Raw genomic sequence first — 25,183 nt, 5'->3', positions numbered from 1 at the left:
TATTAATTAATTCATATTCATATTAATAATAAAAAATTATAAGACCACAAAATGTTGACCAAAATGTTCTCTTAGACAGATTGGAAAACTGGGTAGGGCTCTCTGGGACGATCCTCAGCTGGTTTAGGTCTCATCTAGAAGGGAGGTGTTTCTATGTGAACATAGGCAACAATAAATCTGAGTGGATATCTATGACATGCAGAGTCCCACAAGGCTTAATTCTTGCACCGCTCCTGTTCAACCTGTATATACTCCAACTAGGCCAAATTATGAAAAAGAGCCAAACTGCATACCATACCTATGCAGACGACACCCAGATCTATCTAGCCCTATATCGCCAAATTACTACAGCCCCATAGACACTCTGTGCCAGTGCATTAATGAAAGTAACAGTTGAATGTGCCAAAACTTCCTTCAATTAAACAAACCCAACACAGAGGTCATTGTATTTGGTAACAAAGGCAACATTTCCAAGGTGAATACATACCTTGACTCCAAGGGTCTAAAGACAAAAAAATCAAGCAAGAAATCTTGGTGTCATTTTGGAGTCAGAGCTTCAGAAGTCACATCAAAGTAATAACTAAATCATCCTACTATCATCTAAAAAATATAGCCAGAATTAGATGTTTTGTATCCAGTAAAGGCTTAGAGAAACATATTCATGCATTCATCACCAGTAGGGTAGACTACTGCAATGGACTCCTCACCGGCCTTCTCAAAAGACCTTTAGACACCTGCAGCTCATTCAGAATGCCGCTGCAAGGATTCTCACCCAAACCAAAAAATCTGAGAATATTATTCCAGTCCTCAGGTCTTTACACATTTAGAATTGATTTTAAAGTACTATTACTCATTTATAAATCCCTAAATAGCCTAGGACCTAAATACATTTCAGATATGCTTGTTTAATATAAACCTAACAGACCACTCAGATCATTTGGATCAAGTCAGTTAGACATACAGAAGGTTCACTCAAAACAAGGTGAGACAGAATTTAGCTATTATGATACCCACAGCTGGAACCAGCTTCTAGAAGTTAGATGTGCTCCAACATTAGCCACATTCAAATCCAGACTGAAAACACTTCTGGTTAACTGTGCATCTACAGACTATACACTAAGTGCAGCACCACATTTTATTTCTGTATTCTTTTTCTTTTTTATTCATTTGAATACTTTTTACTTATTTTTTAATTCTATTGATTACTTTTAAATATCATTTCTTGTTTTAAAATACATTTTATCTTGTATTTTCTTTCAATTTTATATGTAAAATACTTTGAATTGCCATTGTGTATGAAATATGCTATATTTTGCCTTGCCGTGCCTAAGACTTTAAAGATGTTTACCGAACACTCCCCATCTACATTGGTTAGACAAAATGATAGTCCCTACTCTAACTCACATAATTGGTCAAGTCAATGTTGTTACGTCAGGATGCTCGAACAAACAGAGCAATATTTTAAGTGACAGAGCCATTGTTTTTTACACTTTTTATAAAGTCAACATACAAAGGGAGTTTGCATCACTATTCCTAGTTTCCAATTTTTAAATATATGTTAAATACCATTTATGATGTATTTAGACCAAATGTCAAGTATGTGCAGTATAACAAGCTGTCATTCAGTCAAATCTTTTAACAAAAGTTATATTAATATCACCCAAAACTGCTCCATTTTGAATGTGTGTGAACCTCTGTATATTATGAATATGAATTATTATTAAAATTATCATTGCAATTAATTTTCTTTGACAAATAAGTCGTTTTATTAATAATACATTTCTCATTTTTATCCATGTCATTTTTTACACATTCTAGGGGTACATTCATGTTTGCATTTTAGGGTTAAACAAAGTACTGCCATATTTAATCTGTTCTTCTCATTACAATAATCACTCTTTGAGATTTTAGATATTGACAAGTGGTTTATTCAGCAGGAATGGTGAACAATCTGTCAGTATTTTCATATTTTTTACAGAAAGCAATTGAGCACCAGTAATGAAATCCTCACAATCAACAAATGCATAATGAAACGATCAGTGCAAGTGATCAATGCCCGGAATGTTTCATTATTTACCATTCCATTCTATTTCTGTCTTGGTAGTGACATGTTCAGATAAAAACTAACAAAGGCAAGTAAAATTAACTATAAAAAGCCACAACAGTGATATCATACATTACCCACCCCTGTCTGAACCTCATTTTAGAATCTCTTAAATCTCAGTCCTAGATTCAGATTTAAAAAAATTGTGATTCCTTTAACAATATGCTTCGTAATATGTCATTCTAATTGAAGATTCAACAAGTACCGGTAGTGCTGCCCAGATATCGACCACAAACCTATATGAATGTAACACACCTTTCACCAGATATTTCAAATCTTTGGTATTACGTGAGTACCTCATATATTGCTCTAAAAAATCTTCTTTTAAACATGCACATGATATAAAGTTTCTGGGTGGACTGAGCCTATTAAATATCATTCTATATTTTTTCTTGTGTTTCTAATGCTAATTGAAAAGATAATATGCATACTTACTATCCAGTTCAAGCATAAAAACACACTAAACCCCACATTTCTGATGAGATAAAAAAAAGGGAGTTGCCTTTTTAAAACTAAATTTTCCATCTGTTTCATCCGGTTGATTAATGATTTCTCTTTTTGTGGTTAATGTGCCGCTATTTTAAACTTAAATAACCTTTTTCATCGCACTGGTGGTGTAATTGACTTAATTTTGGTGTAATGTTCCTAATAAACCTCTCTAGACATATCGATGAGTATAAACATAGGCAGGTGAAAAGAAAAACAACGGCCCTGAATAGACTCGTACTGTGTGAGCCAGGCATCACCTTTGGCCAAATTACTCTACTGTAAACAGCTGGTTGAACTATCTTGTAACTGTGTCATTACTCAAAGGGAGGGAGAGTGTTGTTCTCTTCTCTGTATTGCATTAAGGGCTGTTTTGCACCATTTCCTTGGTAGTTACAAATCCATCATATGTTGTAGAATCAGTGCCAAAATGTCTAACTAAGTGAAAGTAGCGCATGAAAAACTACTTTGTGATAGTCAAAATATTGATAATGTTGGAGAATTGCGGTTCACAGTACTTTCTGGCAAGTCATTTGGCATAGGGTTGATTATTGATTCAAAGTGAGAATAATAAAAAAAAAACGTAAAAAAAAAAAATTAAGCAATTAACCAGCACGGGTCCGCAATATAATTCTTTCTTGCTATTTTCCATGCTTTCACAGATCTCACAAAAATATTTTTGCTCGCTTACTTTGTTACATTTTTTGAAATAGCTTTAAAATAAAAAGAGAATATTATTACAATAGTGGCCACAAGGCTGTGCAAAAGGGAAGACCTCCAACATTAAGCCATCTCTGTTTTCTGCCAACCCCTGCAAATAACAAACTACAAAATAGCACCATTATACAGTGGGTTGTTTTTTTTTTATATGGTTCAGCTATATGATGACATCACATACGATTATGGTTAGAGAATGCAAAGGATAGTATAGGTCGAGTATAAAGATACACAGTAGACAGTGTGGGTTGATGTGATCCATTGGGGTCAGAGAGATTGGGGTCACCATGCAGAGGGAATGTGCAAACAGCCCGATCGTACTCCACAACCCCATTGGGAGTCACTTGGATTGGGGTTTAATGGAGCTGGTGAGTATCAGTCCGGCTCACCTGACCAGCCTTTGCCAAAAAAGATGCAACTTCCTGTACGATTATCAGTATTCAAAGCAAAATGTGCAACATTTGCTCAGGCCCTATCACAAATGGTGCACTTGATGTCACTTGCAGCATCATAGTCTTTGTCCACAACACCACAGGGTATCCCATTTGCCATGTTAGGATTCAGATGGGTGCGCAAGCTTTGCTTCTGTTTTCTTTGGGTGCATACGTTATGATTAGTAGCAGTTTTTGAGGTTGATTTAGTCTTCCCTCTGTCTTTCCTGTGCATACTCATACATTGGTGTAATTGCATGCGGATAACTGTTTATCTGACTGACTTTCACCTCCCTTTTTTTCTTTAATGAATGCATTTCAAATTATTACAAAAGTAACAAAAACCTCCCAGGTTGTCAAACACACATAATATAAATAAAAAAACACAAGGTGTTTTTTAGGATGTAGGTCATGATCTATCAATCCTAAATTGCCATGCAGTGGCCTCTTTGGAGCACCTCTGCACATCTGCACAAGGCTTTTATATAATTTCCATTGATCTGGTCTTGCAGTGCATCAAATAAGAATGGATTGCTTTTTGTTAAAAATGTTTTAATGAAGTCATCTCACTGTGCATCTGTTTTGCAAGGCTTCCATCCGGTGTAAACTGTCTAGACAGCCTCTCTTGTCAGTATGATCTGTCGAACACAATCTGGCTGCAAACTCCTTTCTCACTGGTGGAGCCACATATACCCATATGAGACGGCTAACAAGTCTTAGATCAAATTAGCTTTTGAGTTGATAACTGAAATCAACTTGTACTACATTTGGACTATTTCAAAAATGTATTGTGATGTTTCACTGAATAAGTCATTTAATGTTTTGATGTTGATCCTTCTTTTAGAGAAGGCCTTAATCTCTCCTCTAGTTACCTATTACTTTTCTTCCACTGGCTGTCCTGACATCCTGACAATAAATAAGGACCTCATCACATTGAATTGGACTAGAGGGGTCAATATTTGGCCACTGGCTCTCTTTTCGCCACTATTAGAAGCTATCAGTATCCTCTGGGTTCCACAATTCACACACAGAGGTAAAATAAGAGTTATCATGTGACTTTATATAGCAGCTAATTTAGTTTGTTTTCCCATCAGATCTTTTCCCCCCAGTTTGGAATGGTGTAGTGTATAAAATCGTCCTATTTTCTCTCTAGTTGCAAGTTTTCTTTTCTTAACATGGGGCTTATTTGTCCAGTATTTAATTCTCTCTCTCTCTCTCTCTCTCTCTCTCTCTCTCTCTCTCTCTCTCTCTCTCTCTCTCTCTCTCTTTTTTTTTTTTTTACAGTGGAGCATGTCCGTGGAGGACCAGGCAAGGCCACACCCTTTCTCTCTTCCCCCGTTTTCTGATGTCCATTAATTTCACTTGTCCTTCTCAACCATTCCCTCCGCTGTTCTTTACATGCGATAGTTTCTGCCCCCTGTGTTTCCTCGGCTTGAATTCTTCTGATGAATCTCCTGAAAATGAATAATAGAAAGACAGGCAATAAGCACGATCCCCACCCTTTTTTCCCCAGTTAATTTTAAGGACTTTCCTGTTGTTTTGATTCCTGAAAATAGATTTTTTATATATAAATATATATATATATATATATATATATATATAATTTTCATTCATACTGATTTGCTAATGAATCATTTAGACTTTGAAACATTTTGTTAAATTCATTGAAAAGAAATGACTCAAATGAACGATTCAAGGAATAATTCACCCAAAAAGAAAAATTCTCATAATTTATTCGCCCTCTTGTGGTTTTAAACCTGTACGACTTGGTGCCTGTTGTTTAGCACTAAACAACGCACTGTGAACGAACTTCTCTTATATTGCTCATAAATGTGCAACATGATTTTCACTGAAAATGACTTATTTCACACCAAAATCTATCGTATCCCTTCAGAAGACTTTGCATGGGCTACTCTTATGGTACTTTTGAAGTTTGAAAGTGAATCACTAACAGCTTATATTGTTTTGAAAATATGGACTGGGATATCCATTCAAACATAATATTTTGTGTTCCGCGAAAGAAAGTCAAATGGGTTTGGAACCTCGTGAGGGTGAGTAAATTATGAGAGAATTCAGATTTTTTTGGTAAAATAGTTTTTCACTTAAATCGGCTATCATTACAATTTTAACTCTACATATGAGCAATTTCTAGCCATTTAAATATTTTAGAGCAGAGCAAAACTAGACACGTGCATTATCTATAGAAATGTCTATGACTGTGGGAAACCCGAACTAGTGTTGGTTCAGATCATGAGAAGTAATGGAGACAGAAACGAGAAAGCTGACAAAGGTGAGGAGAAAGGCGCTGGGTCTTAAGTTGGCTGTCTGTGCCCATAACAACACAGCTGTTTGGTGAGGGGATTGTTATTTCATAATGCTGAGGAAATGAACTGTCAAAGCAACACATGAAAAGCCTTTACCGCAGCAAGATTAATAAGTGCAATTCACGAAAGCTAAGCTCAGAATGAAACCGCATGCAGGGAGTGAAAGAGAAAGGCCGGCATGTGAGCCCAGGCTTTGAACTCGGCACACAGAAATCTAAGGTGACCTTACACTCAGCTTCCAGCGCATGACGTATGGGTGCAGAAATATGTCTGTGGAGAGCCTATGCAGGTCTACCACAAAAACCACTTAGCCAGTTCACTTGCTAATGGTTTTCTTTTTCAAGACAGGAATTCTGAAAGCACTTAAAAGGATGGCCCACATTTGGGCAGTGGGGGTGAGAGATGAACTGCTTTTTCCTCTTGACTCTATCGCAGCACAATGTACCGGTGTTAATCTCATAGCTCTGCAATGAGTTAAAGGAATAGTTCTCCCAAAAATGAAAAATCTGACATCAATAACTCTTGTGTCATTACAAACCCATATGACTTTCTTCTGTGGAACTCAAAAGGGAATCGTTTATTGAAGATCTCATTGGCTGAATTCAATACAATGGCAGTAGACACAACTTACTTTCATGCTTTAATGGTTAGTTTGCCCTAATGCCATACCAGATGTGCATGACTTTCTTCTGATGAACAAATTTGAAAACATTTTTTTTTAAGAATATCTCAGCTCTGTTGGTCCATATAATGCAAGTGAATGGTGGCCAGAACATTGAAGCTTCAAAAAGCACATAAAGGCACCATAAAAGTAATCCACATATTGGTTTAATCCATATCTTCTACAGCGATTTGATAGGTGTGGAACAGAGCAATATTTAAGTCCTTGTTTACTATAAATTCTCTTCCCTGCCCAGTAGGTGGTAATATGAACAAAAAATGTGATCAAAAGAAGAAGAACATGAAAGATAAAGTGGAGGATTATAGCCTTGAGGGTGAGTAAATGGTGAGAGAATTTTCTTTTTTGGGTGAACTATTCCTTTAATAAAGCCTCAATGGTTAGAAACCTCTTTGGTTTGGTTTGGTCACGAGACATGCAAAAGTTTGGATGTTATTGTTGTAGCCGTCATTTTGGAGTTCGGCTCTGTTTACTGTGCTGTTTTGATTTGAGAGTAAAAACAAATTATTAGACTTGGATTAATGAACTACTGTAGTTTTAATGTGATTTTGGGCACTGTTTACTGCCATTGTGTTGAACTCAGCCCCACAACAAAAAAAGTTAATAAATTATGAAATAATTTGTTAGTAAACTACTTTGTTGAATTCTGAACTATTCCTTTAAAACCGCCACAGTTTAAGAAATTGCACACCACTTTATGTTGTTATTCGAGCATTCAAGCTCAATTATATTGTCATGCACACAAACAGCATAGTTAATAATGGCTCACTTTCAAATTGATGGAAGACATACCTTACAGGAGGAGTGGCTATGTCCGGGTTTCTGCAGAGGAACACAATCAGTTTTTACATTACATCTATATGTATATACGTTTATAAAACAGTTTAAACATTAGTTAAGCCATTTGTACATACAGATATCTATTCCTTTATTCTTTTTTTATTTAAATAGCTAAATCTGTAATTAATAAGACAATGTGGCAACCTGTAACCACTAAGAATATTATGGCATTTTCCTAAGGGTTGTGCAAGTTAGTGGAGTGGGATCCAAAAGTTTGATACTACTATTGAAAATGCTTCTATTTTGCATTTCTCTAATTTAATACAACATTTTTCATGTCATATTATATGATCTGCACAACAATTTGACAGAAAAGTTTAACTGAAATATTTACATGAATTTCTTAGTATTTGGTATGTCTCCATTTTGCTTTTAAGGGATAGTTCACCCAAAAATAAAAATGATCTTATAATATACTCACCCTCATGCCATCCCAGATATGTATGACTTTATTTCTTCTGCAGAACACAAATTATGATTTTTAGAAGAATATTTTAGCTCTGTTGGTCTAAACAATGCGAGTGAATGGGTGCCAAAAAAATTATGCTCCAAAAAGCACATAAAGGCATCATAAAAGTGATCCATTCAACTCCAGTGTTTTAATCCATACCTTTAGTTGTGATATGATAGGTGTGGGTGAGAAACAGATCAATATTTAAGTCCTTTTTGCTAGAAATTCTTCTCCCTGCCCAGTAGATGGCAATATGCATGAAGAATGTGAATCACCAAAAACACAAGTAGAAGAGTGTGAAAATGTTTCTCACCCACACCTATCATAGTGCTTCTGAAGACATTTATTTAACCACTCTTATGGATTACTTTTATGGTGACTTATGTGATTGTTGAAGTTTAAAACTTTTGGCACCCATTCACTTGCATTGTATGGACCAAAAGATATGAGAAATGAATCTAAAATTCTTAATTTGTGTTCAGCATATGAAAGAAAGTCACATCTGGGATGGCATAAGGGTGAGTAAATGATGAGAGAATTTTCTTTTTTGGGTGAACTATTTCTTTAAAGATAACATACTCCCAAGCTGACATGGACTTGACAAGTTTGTACAAACCTGATTATCCATGTAATTACAGCATGATTTGAGAATGTTCCAATGAACATCTTTTGTGCTTCAATTGGTACAAAGAAATCTGACCTACATACAAAGTGTTAACATAACATATCTTAAATATCTCTAAATTTTATGTCATCATTTATTTATTTTTTTTACATTTGTCAAAATCCTAAAACTAACTACCCTGCTTATAAAAAAAACTAGATTTTTAATGTGATCTAAGAGTTTTGGACTCCACTCCAGACCCCACTTGTGTGTTCTTTTGTTATATAACCAGTGTGACCACAGTACCCGAATGATCATCTGTATTTCTTTTGCCCACCTTTGGTGTCCTTGGGATATCTGTGTGCCGTTGTGCTCGTAGAGATCGTGGAGCTTTGCCTTGCTTCACAGGTGCGCAGTACATCTCGAGCCGTCGCAGTTCGCAGCTCTGAAAGCAGCATTCGTCCACGATGCCACGGTTGTGCGACCGTCTCGAACTAGGCCCATATCCTGTCAGTTTTTCTGTTGGGCACACAAGAGGAACCTCTAAGAAACTTTAATGAATCACAGCTTTTGTTACTGCAAGTACCGTCTGATCCACATACAAAAAAGCAAAAGCATTCCTAAATCTTTGCCGTGAGGGAGGACCTGTGGTTTAATGGCGAGCTCAAGTTTAGTTTTACCCCTGGTACATTAAATAAAGCCTGTCATCACCTTGAGTTATCCACTTTATCCATTCTATTTTTGGCATGGTACCAGCTTGTGAGGAACAATTATGGCCAGCGATGTCATGCACCGAATTGATAAATCTCTAAAACCTTCGGTATTATCCCGTGGCTAAGCACCCGGTCATGCCCGCTGTAATAGCTCAGTGTAGCAGCCTGACCGTGGCTCTGATTATTTAGATATATGGACGCGTTAATGCCATGAATTTCTTCAGAGTGAAATATACAGGGTATCACTTTGCAGAGAGCAGACTCTTTTTGGCAAGCTACACAGTTAAATGGAGGTCACACTCACCCAAATGTTGAGAATATCACATTTTGCAGTTTAAAACTTGATATCTTTAAACTAGTCCACTGGTTTGGGACACCGAGTCTGGCCACTTTGGGGTCAAATCAACCTACAGAGCAAACTCCCATGCTCCACAAATTGCACCTGGTAAGTTGGTTCAGCCGTGGAGATCTCAGCACCGCTGAGAAGAATCACATCTCAAGAAGACCATGATAAACTAAGAACATTCCTGTGATCCTGTTATTGCTGGTGCTGAACAAGGTGATTATTACCCAGGTGAAAGCATAGAAATCATGGGAAAACATTTTGTGTGCTGCCAATGAGGTCAAATTTTATGTCCTAGACATTATGTTTAACGACAAGTTTAAGCTACTTAGACATGTATAATTCAAGATTTGGGTTGTCCAGGCCCTGACGAGGGCACTGTAGCACCAAAGGATTTATGTTGTAGGTACATCTGAGTAACTTTGTGTTTCTTTCGCCCTGTCCCCAATCTCATGGTGGCCTTAAAAAATATCCCACTCTTCACTCACCTTGGGCAATATAGCTCCGATAGGCTTTTCCCTGTTACCAAATGAAATAATATTAATAATAATTTAATATGGCATTTACAAGGCGGAAATGCCTTTCCCTTTCAGAGTTAATAGCATTTGGCTCGCAGGGCTGCCAGCGCTGACAAAATGCATTAACTTCTGCTTTGCACTTGCTGCACTCTGACAGTGTTGTTTCAGAAAGAGAGGGGCTCTAATTCTGACAAAGGTGCATCCCTGCAGACTGTATAACTCTTTGGTGCAGAGCAGTTCTGTGAGATCTAGGGGTGCTTTTTTCTTCACAGCAGACCCAGCTCCCATGCCGGGGTAGCCGGTTCGGATCCTGTTCGGAGCGGGTTGAGCAGGACCGGTTACGGTGGTGCCGTGACCCGGATGGGAGTGAGGTTTAGGGGGATGAGTGTAACAGAAGCCAGCTGGTATGTGATAGTTGTGCATCACTCCCCTGGCTTCAAGAAGCCCACTAGCAACTGAACCTAGAGGCTGAAGCCTTTAGCCTCCTCGTTAGCGTGCTTGCCTCCCATGCCGGAGACTCTGGATCAGATCCTGTTTGGAGCGGGTCAAGCAGGACCAGTTACAATGGTGCCATGAGGTTTAGGGGGGTGAGTGTAATGGGAGCCAGCTGGTTCGTGATAGCTATGCAGTGTGTGTAAAACATCACTGTCCTGGCCTCAAGAGGCACACTAGCAACTGATCTTAGAGGTTGCATTCTTCAGCCTCCTCGTTAGCGCACCTGCCTCCCATGTCAGAGAAGCCGGTTCGGATCCTGTTCGGAGCGGGTCAGGCAGGACTGGTTATAGTGGTGCCGTGACCTGGAACGGAGTGAGGTTTAGGGGGTGAGTGTAAATGATGCCAGCTGGTACGTGATATCTGTGCAGTGTGTGTAAATCCTCACTCCCCTGGCCTCAAGAGGCACACTAGCTACTGACGCTAGAGGCCGTAGCCATTAGCTTCTTCGTTAGCGCACCCACCTTCCATGCCAGAGACCTGGTTCGGATCCCATTACAAGCTGGTCGAGCAGAACCTGTTACAGAGGTGCCGTGACCCAGATCTGAGTGAGGTTTAGGGGGTTAAGTGTAACGGGAGCCAGCTGGTACGTAATAGCTGTGCGGTATGTGTAAAACTCACTCACACTAAACCTCACTAGAGGCTGTAGCCGTTAGCCTTCTCGTTAGCACGCCTGCCTCCCATACCGGAGATACCAGTTCAAATCCCACTCAGAGCGGGTCAAGCAGGACTGATTACACTCACTTAGAAAATAAATAGCGCAAGTCTCAATAAGCATTTTTATGTACCATATTAAAAGGACAGAGAGAGTAGCGATAAAGTAAAACAAGAGTTATCTTGTGGTAAATAAACATTGACACAAATGATCAAAACTGCTTTCTGAATGATTATCTGATCCCTTTCTAAACAAAAGCCTCCCAAATTAACATCTGCTGTTTTCCTCAAAATAGCTCATATGACCCTTCATTAAACAGGTGCAATAAACAACTAGAGAAGCTCTTCGAATGCAGTGTAATCTGTTTAAATGGGTTTTAGAGATTTTAAGTGCTGATTTTTAAGAGGTCATAATTATCATCCCAAAATAAGGTGTTATTGTGGGATCAGCCATGAACAAAGAAGGAAAACAGCCTTTAATTCCACTGGTTACAGGTCTGTTTTCATGTTTTTGCTCTTGCCATTACGGGGGACAGATTAGTAACACTGTTAGTTTTTTTTTGTATCATCCATATAAATTGTCCACAGACTAAATCATGCAGTTTTGTTGCTTTATGGGATAGGGATAGATTATCTGTCCATTCAGCAGACAATCCCCTCCCTCAGTAAAACCATCAACCCATTCAAAGCATAGAGAGAGAGCTTTCAAACCTGAGCAAATCACCTCCTTGTCTACATTATACTAATTAAGATTGCTTATACTGATGCTTCTACCCCATTGAAAATATGGCCAGGTTGGTTTATACTGGTTTGGTACTGGTACTCAATGAGATGTCAACACTTACTAGCACTAATTATCTCACAGGGGAGCCTTTAGTGGTCAGAGGGGGAACCCAATGAGACAGACAGAAGAAACAGTTCCTCGTTGTAGTGTATAACATATGGATTTACAAAACAACATATTTTAGTAGGTGACAGTAATCAGATGTGTTTATTAAGGGACGTTCACATAGGATTTGTGCTTGCATTCAAAAACAGATGTATGGAGCACAACAGAATGAAACAACCTTAACACGAATCCAAACAATTAAAAAATATCAGATTCAATGTAACAAGGTCCTTTTGTACTGAAACTGACAGATAAAATCATGCATATCGTGAACATTATTTTATGCTCCTAGCAGGTGATTTAAACTCCTATATTTTGTTTATTATTATTTACTGGACTTCTAGATCATTTATTGGACATCTAGAGTAGATCAACTTTTTGACCTCATTAATCAATTTGATGAATGAACAACCTGCTCATCCATAATCTAAAAATTCTCAACAGCTATGGAATGTATTGCTTGAAATGTTTGAAACTGACAAACGTGAAGTTTTCAGTTGCCAGTTGCTTATAGAGTCTTGATGGATTTTAGCTTTGCCTTCAGAAAAGTTCAAAGCTTTTTATTTTGGGCTTTATAGGAAAAAATCACCTTCCTCTTAGTAGAAAAGTGCTGCACCCATCAGGCCTTTACAGAATGCCTAGTGCCTTCTGCAATGTACTCATGTCCAGCAGAACAAAAGGGCAAGAGGGGGCAGGGGGCATCCTGATCATCCTGTAATCCCCCATAATCCTGTACTGCTCTAGGACAGTAGCCAAGCTTATGTGTTTGTGCTGTTTGTGTGTTCTCCTCTCCAGCTGCTTCAAACATAATGAAACCAGACAAACAGAACTGTGAAAAGAAGTCTTATCATTGATGTTTATTATGTTACTTCAAATCATTTTGACTATCTTTTGCCTTTCATCTTTGCTACTGAAACCAGCAATCATTGCATCATTAATTTATTATGAATTCTTTTCAGCCTGATCTCATGAACATTACCTGACAGAAGCAATGTTTTGCAAAACCAAAACACGTGCCTTATTATACGTTTGTTTGCAGTTTCCAAGTGAAATGTCCAGTAGGGGGCGCCAAAAGCAAGTAAAATGATGTAATCAGACAAGGCTTTTAAATTAAATATTAGATGGAGGTTTAATGAGTAAAACATACCTACCTAACCTAAAATTTTAATCTAAACCTATAGTGATCTAAAATCAAACGAGAGGTAGACATTAAACATACATCCTTTTCCTTAACCAACACCTAAACCAAATGAAAATGTCCAAAAAACAAAATGAGAAATGAAAAACAGATTTTCTAATGCAACCACGTCATCTTGTGTCGATATGACACTTTCGTCTAACATGTCAGCTTGTGTGCTTGGCTGTTCTCCAACCGTATACTTCAGAGTTCAAAGTTCAACACTATGAGGTGACCTACCGTGGAAGCTAATCACACTGGAATAAGTGTGTAAATGTAGGTGTGTCTGTAATACAAGCGTTAAAATGTTTTTTTTTTTTTTTTTCAAATTATGTGTTAAGTTAAAAGTGTTTCAATATCATAACATGGCGGTGTGTGAGTAAACGAGAGAAAAATATGTGTTTATGAAAGCCATAATCAGCCGTTGTACTCATGGTTTGTGTGAAAGTGAATAAAACACTCAGTTGTTGTAGTGCCTCCAGTGTTAATTTCACCAGGAAAGCGTAGAATTTGGCACATAAAAGTCAGTTTGCATAAATTTAGTTAAAGTAACGTTCATTCTATGAGATAGGTTCATTCCTTTGAAGAGTCACAGAAGAGTAGGGTTGGGAATGTGAATGTTGTTCTAAAAAATGTAATTTAAATGATTGTCATTATGGTTGGTTCTATTAACAGTTCACAAAAGTTTGCAATGTCCCGTGATTTTGCATGCTGCTTCTTGCTGTTTTTCAGCATCTCTTGCTAGAGTGCTGCATTTTTTTAGACACTGTGTAAAGTTCAAAAGATCGTCAACTTTTTAACAACATGTCTTGAGGCTTCATGTGTTCTGTAATATTTGTTGTGCTGCTTCTAGGTTTTTTTTTTCAGTGTGAATGGCCCTTGTAGAGTTTCCTGCACTGCTATTCAGCTGCTATACATTACTAATCCCCCACAAATCAGTCTCCTTTGATCATCATTATGTCCATCTCAAAATTAACCAAAAACTGTACTGTGTTATGTGTACTTTGGGCTTGTAACACTTAAATTTGTGTAATAATGATTGATTGTTTGTATGTTAAAGTATTCATTAATATGCATTAATAAATAAATAAATAAATAAGGGCTTTTTTTTTTTAAAAGGGTTTCCAAACACTCTGCCAATCTTCCACTGGTAAAACACACAGAACCCTATAGTTTTCTCTGCATATTTGCAACTTTAGTCATCAAAATACATTTGTATGGTGCCAAAAATAATTTTGTTTTTGTTAAGAAGTTTTGTCTATTACAGTAGTTTGGATGAAGTACTTCCTCAAAAGCGCTAAATGAATCATTAATCATTAATTCACTCGCCATCCGGGTTTTAATAGATTAATCGGGTCGATAGTTGCTTTTTGGAACTAACGTTATTGGCAAAAATCTATGCATATAGTTGCAGATAGTTTTTTCATAATTTTGGCATTTAAAAATTGGTTAAACAATAAACTGCATCTGGGATTTTATTTATTTAGAACTCTTTGTCTGTTCCCGTCATAGTAATGGAAGAATAAGACATTTTTTGGACATTAAAATCAGTTTTAAAAACTATCGGCTAATTGGTTATCTGCTTTTCCGTCCACCTTAGTTATCTGTATCAGCAAAATCACTATAGAGGTCTATGCCAGACCATAGTAGATTCTTCTGAATCTGTAAGAGCAGCTCCTTGTCTGCACCCACTTCTAGATTAATTCAGAATTTTCAGCACAGATGGAGCTAAAATACTGAACTGACTTCAAACTGAAGGCTCTTTTATCTCCTGCTCTGCCAAAACTTTTCACATTCCCTGTGCATGGAGAAAGGGAATGCATCATGTGAGGTGAACACTCAGGTTGTTGGCAGAAGTCAGGGGTGTGCCGCAGCAAAACGACTAAATGAAAGACTATTTCCTCTTCGCAAACGCTCTTGTCCACTAGGTGCCCTCTTAATGAGCAAAGATGGTGTGCTCACAGTGTCAAAAAGTAGTCCAGCTTTGTATCATGCTGTATCATCACTCATTCCGGAGTTTCGCTCCTCTGTAATAACCCTTAGAACTGAAGACAATCTGGGATGAGCTGCTGCTGAGGCGCTTCAAAGACAACGAACTGAGGATTTCTAGGTCAGGCATAATTGGAAAAACTGACTACACCATGGATCTTTCCTTTTCCCCCATCTCTTTCCTCTTCTTCTTCTTCCTCTCCTCTGTGTTTCTCTTTCCAAAGACCACAGTTTGATTCAATATAGGATTTTCCACAGAGTAGTATTTCACCTTATATCAAGATAATGCAATCTGAAGTTTTGAAATGCGAGTGCAGTTCCTTTGGCAGTGACATGGGCACTAGAGAGTGACTCACTCAGATGGGCAGAACTGCACACAGTGTCACTAGTCAGAGTGCTGCTTACATGGGATGCCAAGCAAAAAGAGAGCTGTGGTGGTGTAGTGGTCTAAAGCACATAACTGGAAAGCTGGTAAGCAGAAGGTCACTGGTTCGATCCCCACAGCCACCCCCATTGTGTTCTTGAGCAAGGCACTTAACTCCAGGTTGCTCCGGGAGGATTGTCCCTGTAATAAGGGCTCTGTAAGTTGCATTGGATAAAAGCATCTGCCAAATGCATAAATGTAAATGTAAAAAGGGATGGTTCAGCCAAAAATGAAAAGTCTGTCATAATTTACTCACCCTCAAGTTGTTTCAAACCAATAGGACTTACTTTCTTCCATGGGACACAAAAGGAAATGTTAAGCAGAAAGACAGTCTTAGTCACCATTAACATTTATTGCATGATTTCTCCATACATGGAAAGTTATTGATGACCGAGTCTGTCATTCTGCTTGATATCTCCTTTTTATGTTCCAGAAAGAAAGCCATGCAGGTTTGAAACAACATTAATGATTTGATTTGAGAGTGAAACAGACTTAGGTCAGTTTGTTCTATACACAGAGCGATTGTATGTCTTCAGAAGACTTGGAATACAGTGCAGAGTCACTATTTACTTGATTCCACAAAAGAATGTAAGTCATTTGGTGAGTAATAATTACAGAATTTAAAGTATCCCTTTAAAACAGAATGTAATTTTTGACTGACAGAATGAAAACTAAATAATAATTTTAGTTTGGTTTGTGCATCTGTACGTTCACGCAAGATTTTGTATATGAACATCATAAGATCTGTATAAAATCATCTATTTGCTCTTCACTGAATCTGTCATGTTTATGCAATGATTTCACGGAAAGTTCACATTAACATAAACCTATTTATTTTGGGCTCTTTACTGACAAAACAAACACGTGACCATTGACAGCCATAACCGATCCAGCCAGCTCCTTTGTGACCACTAAAAGCTCAAATGTTGTTGACTGGAAACTTCAAATGTCAACTCTGACTTGAAGTTCAATCTTGCCTTGCTTTTCAAGTAAGGTAATCAAATTTGGTTCCTTAGAATCAGTGGGATTTATCCACTTGTCAAAATAATCACATCATACGTCAGTAGCACAAAACTCTCATACATCTACCAGCCATTTTCACATCATATATATATCACTGGGTTATTTCAGCACACAACAATATATGTATGAACATAACAACAGCACAGTCACACAATGTGATGTAACTGATACCGTTAACTGATCACTCAAATAAAATGTCATGTAGTTACACCGACCAATTGATTTTTCTGGAAAATTGCAATAGTCTAAGATTACAAACTGCCAAATGGAATCTGGTTACAGCTAAATAGACACTGCACATTATACAGCTTGAGCTATCCAGCTTCCCAGCCTTTAAAGGATAGTTCAAGCTGAAATGAGAACTTTTACTTACCCTAATGTTTTTTAATTTTTTAATTTTTATTATTATTCTGTGGAACACAAAAATAGCTATTTGGCAGAATACTCATGCTGCCATTTTCTAAATAATTGGTAATTTATCCTGTCAAGCTCCAAAAAAGCACTGTAAAAATAATCTATACAATCTTTCACATTAGAGCTAGATTTGATTGTTGACATGAATGAAAATGATGCTGTGATGCATAGACTCACAGTCTCTTGAATGGTATTCAAAATTAAAAGCTGTATAAACCTCCTATATCATATCTAATTTTCCACAACTTGTGTTTTCTGGGATTTTTGGTCTGCTGAAATTTTTGGGAAAGATGTTTTTTCAATGTTTTTAGTTTTAGTTTCAATTTTAGTGATCAGTTAATGGTATCAGTTACATCACATTGTGTGACTGTGCTGTTGTTATGTTCATACATATATTGTTGTGTGCTGAAATAACCCAGTGTTATATTTATGATGTGAAAATGGCTGGTAGATGTATGAGAGTTTTGTGCTACTGATGTATGATGTGATTATTTTGACAAGTGGATAAATACTACTAATTCTAAGGAGCCAAATTGTATGAATCCAAAACACTTTAAACAGCAGTAAACCCCATTGAAGAGACTATTAGTCCTTACAGCATCATTGTCATTCCCATCAAAAATTAAAGAAGGTGCTACTGTGAAAAAGGTCCATAGTTTAATGTCCATACTCTATTGAAGCCATACAATAGCTTTGTGTGAGGAACAGACAGAAATGAATTGCTAACTTACATGTAAGTCTGTTCCTCACTCAAAGTTATTGTATGGCTTTAGAAAATTTGCAATATAACGTTGTATATTTGTAACATTAAGTTGTATGGGCTACTTATATGACGAGTTTTTTCCTTTTTGGACCCTTGTTTGGAAAAGAGCAGTGTGGACAATCTGCTAAATATCTCCTTTTGTATTCCACAGAATCTAACAAAAATACAGGTTTCGATTTACATAAGGGTGAGAAAAGTAAAAGCCAACTAGAGATGTTTTTTTTCCATTTAAGATAGGGTGTGCCAGTCCTTTAAAATCAAGCATATTTACACTATTAGTAGTTAGCAAAAGAGATGACTGACAAACACATCAGCATTATATAATAAAGTTTACACCTCAACTAATTGCATGATCAAGATAGGAACAGCTTAGGTATCACAAAGGCAGAGATGGACTGGCCATCTTTAGAACTGGGACTTTTCCCGGTTATATGCCAAAGTGGGCCACGATATGATGAAGGGGGCCGCAAAACGGTGCCGCAATGAAACACATTGTCACTCGGGTCAACAACTGAAAAAAGCTGTGTACTACATTTATTTGCCCTGCTTTAATCTTGTACTGATTCTTTGCCAAATTCCACCAACCTCATTTTGGGGGCAAAGCAGTTAGCTGATCTACTTTGAATGTTAAGCATCAGTCTGGGATATTTTTCAGCTGCAAATTTGGCATTGTGACGGTACAACTTAAAATGTAATACACATTTCGCAACCCATTTTACCTCTATGGTCTGCCGTGAAACAAGATATTGAATGAGAATAATATAGTGGTGGGACATGGTGCCATCGGGATATTATTACGTTGTGAAAAGTTGCATGTTACACAGCCAACCAGAATGGAGCCAGGTGGTTGGAGGGGAGGGGTTCAAAAGAGGGATTTGTAAATAAAGAATAAAGAAAGTCATTTCAGAGACAGAGAAAGTTTACAATAATATTTTCATTAAAGATTACGAAGACAAACTTGTTATAATATATATATATATATATAAATAATTTGTAATCATGTGCCGATCACGCATTGATGAATTCTGCACAATAAGAACAGGAACATGCATTAAAAAGTAAATAGGGTCATTGTTATGTTATGATTTATGAATGCCATTCTTTATTATGTAAAACAATAATATTTGTAAAATATGGCAATGAGCATGGCAAATGAAGCAAAACAAGCGAAAAGGTGCAGAAAGTAGAAAATATTTTCGAAAATTGCACAGGAAAACATGAAAACTGATCCCTTTCTTATTTATGAGTGGCGCATTAGTGCTTGGAGAGAGAGCGAGAGAGAGAGAGTGAGAGAGAGAGAGAGAGAGAGAGAGAGAGAGAGCAGCACTTGATGAATAAATAACATGTGCACTTACTGAAATAAAAGCCCCTGTCTCCACACACAAACTGCAGCGTGTCAACTAGCTCCGCCCCGCACAGCGTCTCCGGCCCCGCCTCCAGTGTCGCGGGAGTCAACGCGATGACGCACAGCACCAGCGAGAGGGCGTGGGTGCACGAGAGACAGCGCATGGTACACTGCATCCAAGTGAGAGAGGGAAAGAGACAGGGAGATATGCATTAGAGCTAATGCACTGACCCACTGAACATAACTGAAGATGAAAATATTCTGTTTTGCTTTTATTTATTTATTAATGTAGATGTTTGTAAAATCTGCAAAGAAACTACCAGGGGTTTGCATTTCAAACTCAGTTAGGCTATACTGTAAAAAGTGGTACCTGCAACTGCAATCTCATGCAGCCTGATCTAACCCCTAAAATTTGTTTTGTTCCCGTAACGTTATGCATTCAGGTTTATTCCGTGATTTTGGGATTCCACATGAAGCACACTTTAGGTAAACATTTAATAATCTCTGCTCATCCCGTATTGATGATCTTAAAACAGACCAATACATTTACAAACCAAAAAAGTTCCTTGTTCAATGCACCTGTTTGTACACCGAGGTTGCACACGTGCGTTTTGCGAATGGTGACGGTGAGCGCTCGACCGTCTCCCACTCAGACAAACCGCTTTATTCCAGTTAAACTCACATTTGTATGACTTCTTAGAGGTCAGTTTCCTACATCTGTGCGAACTCAATCTCGCTAAAATAAAGACGCATGTTATTGCGAGTCACTTCTTCAGAAGTCGTACAAACAGTGCACTTGAAATGCCTCCAGCGCGCGCTTATTCCTCGCCTCTAATCTCGCCTGTAATGAACTCAGTGCCCGGCAAAAGAAACACGCTTTTGTAAACCTTGCAGATTTGGATATCTTGGATAGAGCACTGTGGTTCACATACAGATCTGTGAGATGGAACTGGAAAGATGAAAAGCCGCCAAACCCAAAGAGGAAGCAATTTACATAATATAGAGAATATAATCGGACACTTGCGCAACGCATTCAACCACAAATCTCTCAAGTATTCCGCAAAAAACCCATCTGGGGGTTAATATCACTCCCGAAAATGAAAATATTTGTGATAGTCCAAACCCTAATTCATGTCGAGTCAGCAAAATTTACTTTTAAGGGTCATGAAATATCCAAGTTGGCAACTACAACACTTGTGCACTGCGCAAATGAACTCCCTGGTGTACCAAGATATGACTCACCATACACATCATGCAATCACTCTTATATATTTAAAGTCTCAAAAGTTTGACATAATACAGCTGTCAGATCATATCTGTCAATTCATTTTGCATGCACAGTCAAATTGCCGACGTGCGTCTTAAGATGCTGATTTGGATTTACGCATCTGAAATACTATGGATAATCCTATTTAAAATTTGGTGCATATTATCCTGAAAAATAACAACAATTCCTGATTTTTGTTTCTGTATTATAGGTAATCACTCTGAAAAAAAAAAAAACAGTCATTGTAGCCTAAGTCCAAATGCCTATTTATAAGTTACCTTAAAGACATCACACCAATGCCCCTGGAAGAAATGACCGCTAGACATCCCCATGGGTCTCCTGCAAAAGCCCTGCAAAAACGAACTTGTTTGAAGTCATTAAAAAGCGAGAAAGAGAATGAGATGCGGGCAATGTCAAATCTCAATATTCCGACTTTGTTCCATTGCGCAGTCTCGTTGTGGAGAAGTGAGATTTGGCAAACAGGAGACGGATTTGAAGAGAAAATCCCTCACATTTATCTACATTACAGAGACATTTTCAACAGGAAACAGCTGGGGCAGCATTTGCCTTCTCCTCTCGCTAAGTTACTCATTAAGGATTTTGGGCACACTTTCAAATAACGTCATCTATTTCTTAGAGTAGATCTGAATTTTGATCTTTCTAGGACTTTAGTTTAAACAGAAGAGAGGTACCGTGCCACCCGCACTGTTTTACAAAAGATTGGGGGTATTCAGAGAGAGAGAGAGAGAGAGAGAGAGAGAGAGAGAGAGAGAGAGGGGGGGAGAAAGGCGGGTTTTCTCTAGGGAGAATATGATAAACAGTAGTGAGGTTTCAGAAAGGACAGAAGTTGATTGTAGAGACACTCCCATGCGTAATTTGGACGGTGTCTTCATCTCCGTATTCCCAGCAGGACCTGTCAATGGGTCGGTGCCAAAAGCTAGTGAGCTGTCTTCTATGGCAGCATCCTTGCTGAATTGTAGCCTCAAAAGTGAGCGTTTTGGAACGCACTTTCAGGCTGTAACTCCGCGCGCAATAAATATACATCGTGCACGTTTGGGGTAAAATAGTCCGTTTTCTATTTTAATCTATACTTTTCAAAATTGAATGGACTATAATATTTAAAATAATAATGTATGTCGCTATCTTGGATTTTTTTTAAGTCATTGAAAAAAGAAAAGAAAATCCCAGGAAAGGATACCTAGCCTACAGAACCCTTAAAGTAAGAGGAGCCTACAAGCGTATACCATAAAATAGCATAACGCTGCGGTCCCATAGACATTATATGTCTGCACTGGCGAGGAGAAAAGGGGCCGTTCTTCATGAATGGATGTCTATGGAGGAGATGCTTCAGTGTGCTGAATAAACTGTTTTTGTAAAGAAACAGCTCATCATTTAATGAACTGACCTCCTGTCCACCTTCAACATGTTTTATAGTAAACAAGGCTTTTGATATAACCTATGTGTGGAGTGTACTATGTTAAAATGACTGTTTTATAAGAGAAGTCACTGACAATTTTGGGACAGGTTGTGTTGTGATGCGATCCATTTGCACTCGGAAGTCGGAAATTCCGAGTTCCCAGTAAGGTCTTTTAACTGGAACGCCACCACAAGTTGGAGTTCCGATTCAGAAACTCGGAGGAACCGCAACAACCCCGAATTCAGAATCCAAAATATATATATATCCAGAATATTTGATAGTTTTGATGAGTAAAACGTACCTCCCTAACCTAAAACCTAAAGCTAGTGATCCATAATAAAATGAGTTAGACACAAAACAGACATCCTTACCTTTAACACATTGGAATACGTTTGTAAATGTAGGTGAGCCTGTAATACAAGTGTTAAAATGTATTCTTTTTCAAATTATGTGTTATATTAAACACAAATATTAGTTTAATTATCATAAAATAGTAAAAGTGCAAAAAATAAGTGTTTATAAAGTTATAATCAGCTTTTGTAGTTGTGATTTGTGTGAAAGTGAATAAAATGTGAATAAAACGAAAAGTTGTTGTAGTGCCTCCAGTGTTAGTTTCACCAGGAACATTTTGTTATAGTAGCCCATTCTATGTGACTGGGATGATTTGAACAAAAAAAATTGCCTGACTAATTTTTGCCTCGCTAATGAGTACATTCAACCAACAATATTGAATGTCTCATTCGTTTTATTCACAAAAATGTAACTTGTTGTTTTTGAGCATTCAGAAGTGTAATTTAAAATCACCATTTAAATTCATCAAAAGTATCCTAAGACCTAAGACCTTAACCTAAATGAGTCTTCTTCTACGTATTACATATCAAAGCATTTGCAATTACTGTAATGTTTTCAGTGCTATGCACACCTCATGCTTTCTAGTCTAGCAAACTCCAAAATGTATATTCTTGCAACACTTATCATGTGGAGGGCAAAGCGATGCTTGACGCTGGAATTGATGCCCTGCGTGAGTCATGTGGAAATTGCGTTAGAATTTCGCCAGAATAAAATATCTTCAAAGGCAGCATAATTAAGGAATCTACCTTTTGGAACAGTCTTTGCATTGGTAGTGCACCAACGATACCTGAAAATGCTGCCTCTTGAGGCAGCTCACAAGATTTTGGAACAGACCAATATCAGCAAATTAATTTTGAGGCTGAAACATTTCACCGACGTTCATCAGCGCATGCATTTGTAATAATACTGTAATAACATAATCTGTGGAAAAGGGGTTTGTAGAGTATTTATTTGATATAATTCCTGTCTGAATGTTTGATGCTTAGCCTGGCTGATTCAGTAAGTTTTGTCAAAGTCGGTCTGGCTGACCTCAGAAGAATGAGTTCTCTCATTGCTTCAATGAACAGACAGTGCATTCACTGAGACTTGGGAGAAGACTTCTCTCCACTAATATCATGTTGTAGTGTCCATGATGAGCCAATCGGTGTGCTTACATTGTATGGTCCCTCTCACACGCTCACAGAAAAGTGCATAGAGGGGACACAGTAGGTAATGTGTAAGGACATGGTGATAGACGGCCAGTTTTACAGGCTTCTGGAACCTTAGTGAAAACCACCCGACAACCTCCTGCTGTGTGTGGTCAGTTTTGACTGGCTGAAGGAGTAACACTGGCACAGCAATTTCTGTGATGATTTTCCTTAGGCTACTGTTTCAAGAACAACGCTTACCGATGGTCAGTCCACTGGGGTGAGGTGTTGTCCACTGATTAGAGGAGTATCTGAAAGACCAATGCTACATTATGCCACAGCATGTGGAAAGTTGATCTGACCCTTGCATACTGAAGATAAGCAAAGATCAAATAACGAAAAAAGAGATCAGTGTTGATCCAATCATAAAGCAGGAAAAAGCATAAAAATCCATTCAGCATGGGATAGTGACTGCCCATTGGAAAATACACGAAACATGCAAGTTAGCGCCTTCAGCCAGCATAATGGGTCAAATGAAAATACCTGCTTGATAGATAGATAGATAGATAGACAGACAGACAGACAGACAGACAGACAGAGAGACAGACAGACAGACAGACAGACAGACAGACAGACAGACAGACAGGTGAGCAGATTGATAGATGGCTGTGACTCTCTCCACAACAGCTGTGAATGGAGAGTAAGCTGAGTTCAAACCACAAGATTGTGTTTACAGAATGAATGAAACCCCCTCAGTGCCGTGAGACAGCTACATGTAAAGTAATACAGTGGGTTTTGTGCTGATGCCTTGCTGCATGTCTGATGCAGTGGGCTGACCTTCTCTCTCTCTTTGCTCTGATCTGGGCAACACTTTAGATTCGTTGTACCTCTGCCAGCCTGCTCTTCTCTGGAGCCGTCTGCCTGCCTGTCTGCGTGAGCCCACTGACTAGGAAAAATGGTTGTTGTTTTTCACTCTAGACTCCAGAGAGACAATGTCTTATCTGTCTGGTTCAACCTGCCAAGCCTGCTTACTCTGAACAGAGGTTGAGGTGGTGGACCTTCATTCAGAACCCTTGATGTTGGCAATATCAAATGAACTGCAGGTAATGGTCCTGAAATTGATTTATCAAGTATGGGAAAGCAAAGATTTGTACACAAAATATGACATGGATGGTTTCAGTTGAAGAGTTCAAAGTGATAGTTCACCCAGAAATGAAATTTTGTCATAATTTACATAACTTTATGTTTTTCCAAACCTGTAAGACCATAGTCAGACAGACACTTTTATTGTATAGAAAAGTGAAAGGAGACTGAGGCTAACATTCTGCCTTACATCTCATTTTGTGTTAAAAGAAGTCTTATTGACTTGGAACATGAGTTGTAAATGATGATAAAATGTTCACCACCCATTTAAAACTTATAGAAGTGACCATACTTATACCCTGACACTTTAAGATCCAATGTTGACATTTGCTAATATCTTCTTTACAATATCCTCCAGTACTAATGTTCATGAGAGCAAGAAGAAAATCAAGTCAAGTCAAATTTATTTGTAATGTGCTTTATACAACAGGTGTTGTTTCAAAGCATCTGTACATGAAACTATTCTATAGCAGAAAATAAATGAATATTCAGTAATGC

The 25,183-nt window shown here is 37.9% G+C and overlaps 1 protein-coding gene across 1 annotated transcript; it reads right to left on the bottom strand.

Moving 5' to 3' along the window:
* Positions 1-1,929: 1,929 nt before the first annotated feature.
* On the bottom strand, positions 1,930-21,320 carry LOC127639001 (insulin-like growth factor I, adult form). The gene is made up of 5 exons (XM_052120798.1): positions 20,926-21,320; positions 19,391-19,550; positions 8,974-9,155; positions 7,534-7,563; positions 1,930-5,192 (listed from the first exon to the last, which is right to left on the bottom strand). Exons 1-5 carry the CDS (start codon positions 20,977-20,979, stop codon positions 5,133-5,135), a joined length of 486 nt encoding a protein of 161 aa, XP_051976758.1. The 5' UTR covers positions 20,980-21,320; the 3' UTR covers positions 1,930-5,132.
* Between the last annotated feature and the right edge of the window lie 3,863 nt (positions 21,321-25,183).

The sequence above is a fragment of the Xyrauchen texanus genome, chromosome 47 (assembly GCF_025860055.1).
Source record: "Xyrauchen texanus isolate HMW12.3.18 chromosome 47, RBS_HiC_50CHRs, whole genome shotgun sequence".
NCBI classification, from domain to species: Eukaryota; Metazoa; Chordata; class Actinopteri; order Cypriniformes; family Catostomidae; genus Xyrauchen; species Xyrauchen texanus.
This window is presented reverse-complemented; position numbering and strand designations above follow the sequence as displayed.